Source organism: Penaeus vannamei, chromosome 38 (assembly GCF_042767895.1).
Source record: "Penaeus vannamei isolate JL-2024 chromosome 38, ASM4276789v1, whole genome shotgun sequence".
NCBI lineage: Eukaryota > Metazoa > Arthropoda > Malacostraca > Decapoda > Penaeidae > Penaeus > Penaeus vannamei.
This window is the reverse complement of record NC_091586.1, coordinates 20,081,117-20,086,116: the sequence shown is the minus strand read 5'-3', so window position 1 is coordinate 20,086,116 and position 5,000 is coordinate 20,081,117. Positions and strand designations below refer to the sequence as shown.

Sequence of the window (5,000 nt, the reverse complement as noted above, 5' to 3'; positions counted from 1 at the left end):
AGGGCCATCCCCCCCCACCGGCCCTTGCACGCCGAGACCTTCCTCCCGCCAGCCAGCCAGCCAGCCAGCCAGCCAGGCCTAGAGCCAGCCTCCAGGGGAAACAGGAGATCGGCGCTCAGGGGCAGGTGGGAAGGAAGGTCTCGGCGCTCAGGGGCTGCCATCCCCCCCCACCTGCCCTCGCAAGCCGGGACCCTTCCTCTTTCCCGCCAGCCACAGCCAGGCCCAGAGCCAAGAGGGGAGAGAGGGAATCGGCGCTCAAGGGCTGGCGGGAAAGGAAGGTCTCGGCGCTGAAGGGCTGCCATCCGCCCACTGGCCCTTGGACGCCGAGACCTTCCTCTTCCGCCAGCCAGCCAGCCAGCCAGCCAGCCAGGCCTAGAGCCAGCCTCCAGGGGAAACAGGAGATCGGCGCTCAGGGGCAGGTGGGAAGGAAGGTCTCGGCGTTCAAGGGCCATCCCCCCACCGGCCCTTGCACGCCGAGACCTTCTTCCTTTGCCGCCAGCCAGCCAGCCAGCCAGGCCTAGAGCCAGCCTCCAGGGGGAAACAGGAGATCGGCGCTCAGGGGCCGGTGGGAAGGAAGGTCTCGGCGCTCAAGGGCCATCCCCACCGGCCCTTGCACGCCGAGACCTTCCTCCCGCCAGCCAGCCAGCCAGCCAGCCAGCCAGGCCTAGAGCCAGCCTCCAGGGGGGAAACAGGAGATCGGCGCTCAGGGGCCGGTGGGAAGGAAGGTCTCGGCGCTCAAGGGCCATCCCCCCCCACCGGCCCTTGCACGCCGAGACCTTCCTCCCGCCAGCCAGCCAGCCAGCCAGCCAGCCAGGCCTAGAGCCAGCCTCCAGGGGAAACAGGAGATCGGCGCTCAGGGGCCGGTGGGAAGGAAGGTCTCGGCGCTCAAGGGCCATCCCCCCCCACCGGCCCTTGCACGCCGAGACCTTCCTCCCGCCAGCCAGCCAGCCAGCCAGCCAGCCAGGCCTAGAGCCAGAAGGGGGAAGAGGGAGTCGGCGCTCAGGGGCCGGTGGGAAGGAAGGTCTCGGCGCTCAAGGGCCATCCCCCCCCACCGGCCCTTGCACGCCGAGACCTTCCTCCCGCCAGCCAGCCAGCCAGCCAGGCCTAGAGCCAGCCTCCAGGGGGGAAACAGGAGATCGGCGCTCAGGGGCCGGTGGGAAGGAAGGTCTCGGCGCTCAAGGGCCATCCCCCCCCACCGGCCCTTGCACGCCGAGACCTTCCTCCCGCCAGCCAGCCAGCCAGCCAGCCAGCCAGGCCTAGAGCCAGAAGGGGGAAGAGGGAGTCGGCGCTCAGGGGCCGGTGGGAAGGAAGGTCTCGGCGCACAAGGGCCACCCCGCCCCACCGGCCCTTGCACGCCGAGACCTTCTTCCTTTGCCGCCAGCCAGCCAGCCAGCCAGCCAGCCAGGCCTAGAGCCAGCCTCCAGGGGGAAACAGGAGATCGGCGCTCAGGGGCCGGTGGGAAGGAAGGTCTCGGCGCTCAAGGGCCATCCCCCACGGGCCCTTGCACGCCGAGACCTTCTTCCTTTGCCGCCAGCCAGCCAGCCAGCCAGCCAGCCAGGCCTAGAGCCAGCCTCCAGGGGAAACAGGAGATCGGCGCTCAGGGGCAGGTGGGAAGGAAGGTCTCGGCGCTCAAGGGCCATCCCCCCCCACCGGCCCTTGCACGCCGAGACCTTCCTCCCGCCAGCCAGCCAGCCAGCCAGCCAGCCAGGCCTAGAGCCAGCCTCCAGGGGGGAAACAGGAGATCGGCGCTCAGGGGCCGGTGGGAAGGAAGGTCTCGGCGCTCAAGGGCCATCCCCCCCCACCGGCCCTTGCACGCCGAGACCTTCTTCCTTTGCCGCCAGCCAGGCCTTGAGCCAAAAGGGGAAGAGGAGCTCGGCGCTCAGGGGCCGGTGGGAAGGAAGGTCTCGGCGCTCAAGGGCCATCCCCCCCCACCGGCCCTTGCACGCCGAGACCTTCCTCCCGCCAGCCAGCCAGCCAGCCAGGCCTAGAGCCAGCCTCCAGGGGGGAAACAGGAGATCGGCGCTCAGGGGCCGGTGGGAAGGAAGGTCTCGGCGCTCAAGGGCCATCCCCCCCCACCGGCCCTTGCACGCCGAGACCTTCCTCCCGCCAGCCAGCCAGCCAGCCAGCCAGCCAGGCCTAGAGCCAGAAGGGGGAAGAGGGAGTCGGCGCTCAGGGGCCGGTGGGAAGGAAGGTCTCGGCGCTCAAGGGCCATCCCCCCCCACCGGCCCTTGCACGCCGAGACCTTCCTCCCGCCAGCCAGCCAGCCAGCCAGGCCTAGAGCCAGCCTCCAGGGGGGAAACAGGAGATCGGCGCTCAGGGGCCGGTGGGAAGGAAGGTCTCGGCGCTCAAGGGCCATCCCCCCCCACCGGCCCTTGCACGCCGAGACCTTCCTCCCGCCAGCCAGCCAGCCAGCCAGCCAGCCAGGCCTAGAGCCAGCCTCCAGGGGGGAAACAGGAGATCGGCGCTCAGGGGCCGGTGGGAAGGAAGGTCTCGGCGCTCAAGGGCCATCCCCCCCCACCGGCCCTTGCACGCCGAGACCTTCCTCCCGCCAGCCAGCCAGCCAGCCAGCCAGCCAGGCCTAGAGCCAGAAGGGGGAAGAGGGAGTCGGCGCTCAGGGGCCGGTGGGAAGGAAGGTCTCGGCGCTCAAGGGCCATCCCCCCACCGGCCCTTGCACGCCGAGACCTTCCCCCCGCCAGCCAGCCAGCCAGGCCTAGAGCCAGCCTCCAGGGGAAACAGGAGATCGGCGCTCAGGGGCAGGTGGGAAGGAAGGTCTCGGCGCTCAAGGGCCATCCCCCCACCGGCCCTTGCACGCCGAGACCTTCTTCCTTTGCCGCCAGCCAGCCAGCCAGCCAGCCAGCCAGGCCTAGAGCCAGCCTCCAGGGGGAAACAGGAGATCGGCGCTCAGGGGCCGGTGGGAAGGAAGGCCTGGGCGCTCAAGGGCTGCCATCCGCCGCCGGCCCTTCCACGCCGAGACCATCTTTCCCCGCCCAGCCAGCCAGGCCTCGAGCCAGAAGGGGGAAGGACGAGATCGGCGCTCAGGGGCCGGTGGGAAGGAAGGTCTCGGCGCTCAAGGGCCATCCTCCCCCGGGCCCTTGCACGCCGAGACCTTCTTCCTTTGCCGCCAGCCAGCCAGCCAGCCAGCCAGCCAGGCCTCGAGCCAGAAGGGAAGAGAGGGGATCGGCGCTCGGGGGCCGGTGGGAAGGAAGGTCTCGGCGCTCAAGGGCCATCCCCACCGGCCCTTGCACGCCGAGACCTTCTTCCTTTGCCGCCAGCCAGCCAGCCAGCCAGGCCTAGAGCCAGCCTCCAGGGGGAAACAGGAGATCGGCGCTCAGGGGCCGGTGGGAAGGAAGGTCTCGGCGCTCAAGGGCCATCCCCCCACCGGCCCTTCCACGCCGAGACCTTTCCTCCCGCCAGCCAGCAGCCAGGCCCAGACCCAGGGGGGGGGGGGAAGAGAGGGAGTCGGCGCTCAGGGGCTGGCTGGCGGGAAGGAAGGTCTCGGCGCTCAAGGGCCATCCCCCCACCGGCCCTTGCACGCCGAGACCTTCCTCCCGCCAGCCCGCCAGCCAGGCCTAGAGCCAGCCTCCAGGGGGGAAACAGGAGATCGGCGCTCAGGGGCCGGTGGGAAGGAAGGTCTCGGCGCCCAAGGGTCATCCCCCCCCACCGGCCCTTGCACGCCGAGACCTTCTTCCTTTGCCGCCAGCCAGCCAGCCAGCCAGCCAGCCAGGCCTAGAGCCAGCCTCCAGGGGGAAACAGGAGATCGGCGCTCAGGGGCCGGTGGGAAGGAAGGTCTCGGCGCTCAAGGGCCATCCCCCCACCGGCCCTTGCACGCCGAGACCTTCTTCCTTTGCCGCCAGCCAGCCAGCCAGCCAGGCCTAGAGCCAGCCTCCAGGGGGGAAACAGGAGATCGGCGCTCAGGGGCCGGTGGGAAGGAAGGTCTCGGCGCTCAAGGGCCATCCCCCCCCACCGGCCCTTGCACGCCGAGACCTTCCTCCCGCCAGCCAGCCAGCCAGCCAGCCAGCCAGGCCTAGAGCCAGAAGGGGGAAGAGGGAGTCGGCGCTCAGGGGCCGGTGGGAAGGAAGGTCTCGGCGCTCAAGGGCCATCCCCCCCCACCGGCCCTTGCACGCCGAGACCTTCCTCCCGCCAGCCAGCCAGCCAGCCAGCCAGCCAGGCCTAGAGCCAGCCTCCAGGGGGGAAACAGGAGATCGGCGCTCAGGGGCCGGTGGGAAGGAAGGTCTCGGCGCTCAAGGGCCATCCCCCCCCACCGGCCCTTGCACGCCGAGACCTTCCTCCCGCCAGCCAGCCAGCCAGGCCTAGAGCCAGCCTCCAGGGGGGAAACAGGAGATCGGCGCTCAGGGGCCGGTGGGAAGGAAGGTCTCGGCGCTCAAGGGCCATCCCCCCCCACCGGCCCTTGCACGCCGAGACCTTCCTCCCGCCAGCCAGCCAGCCAGGCCTAGAGCCAGCCTCCAGGGCCGAAACAGGAGATCGGCGCTCAGGGGCCGGTGGGAAGGAAGGTCTCGGCGCCCAAGGGCCATCCCCCCCCACCGGCCCTTGCACGCCGAGACCTTCCTCCCGCCAGCCAGCCAGCCAGCCAGCCAGCCAGGCCTAGAGCCAGAAGGGGGAAGAGGGAGTCGGCGCTCAGGGGCCGGTGGGAAGGAAGGTCTCGGCGCTCAAGGGCCATCCCCCCCCACCGGCCCTTGCACGCCGAGACCTTCCTCCCGCCAGCCAGCCAGCCAGGCCTAGAGCCAGCCTCCAGGGGGGAAACAGGAGATCGGCGCTCAGGGGCCGGTGGGAAGGAAGGTCTCGGCGTCCAAGGGCCAGGGGGGGGGATGGGCCGGTGCCCTTCAGCGCCGAGACCTTCCTTTCCGCCAGGGAGGGAGGGAGGGAGGGAAGAGAGAGAGAGAGAGGGGGAGGGAGAGGGAGGGAGAGGGAGAGAGGGAGAGGGGGGAGGGAGAGAGAAGACCCACATAGAGAGAGGGAGAGAGAGAGAGGGAGAGGGAGAG

The 5,000-nt window shown here is 70.7% G+C and overlaps 1 protein-coding gene across 1 annotated transcript in view; it reads left to right on the top strand.

Annotated features, from left to right (window-relative positions):
* LOC138859856 (collagen alpha-1(I) chain-like) overlaps window positions 1–4,314 on the top strand; it is a 7,984-nt gene extending 3,670 nt beyond the window's left edge. Inside the window, exons 4-9 of the mRNA XM_070116156.1 lie at window positions 211–419; window positions 500–713; window positions 1,382–2,033; window positions 2,697–3,045; window positions 3,126–3,921; window positions 4,145–4,314. Coding sequence (XP_069972257.1) covers window positions 211–419; window positions 500–713; window positions 1,382–2,033; window positions 2,697–3,045; window positions 3,126–3,921; window positions 4,145–4,314 — 2,390 coding nt within the window. The remainder of the gene's footprint in view (window positions 1–210; window positions 420–499; window positions 714–1,381; window positions 2,034–2,696; window positions 3,046–3,125; window positions 3,922–4,144) is intronic.
* Window positions 4,315–5,000: the final 686 nt, after the last annotated feature.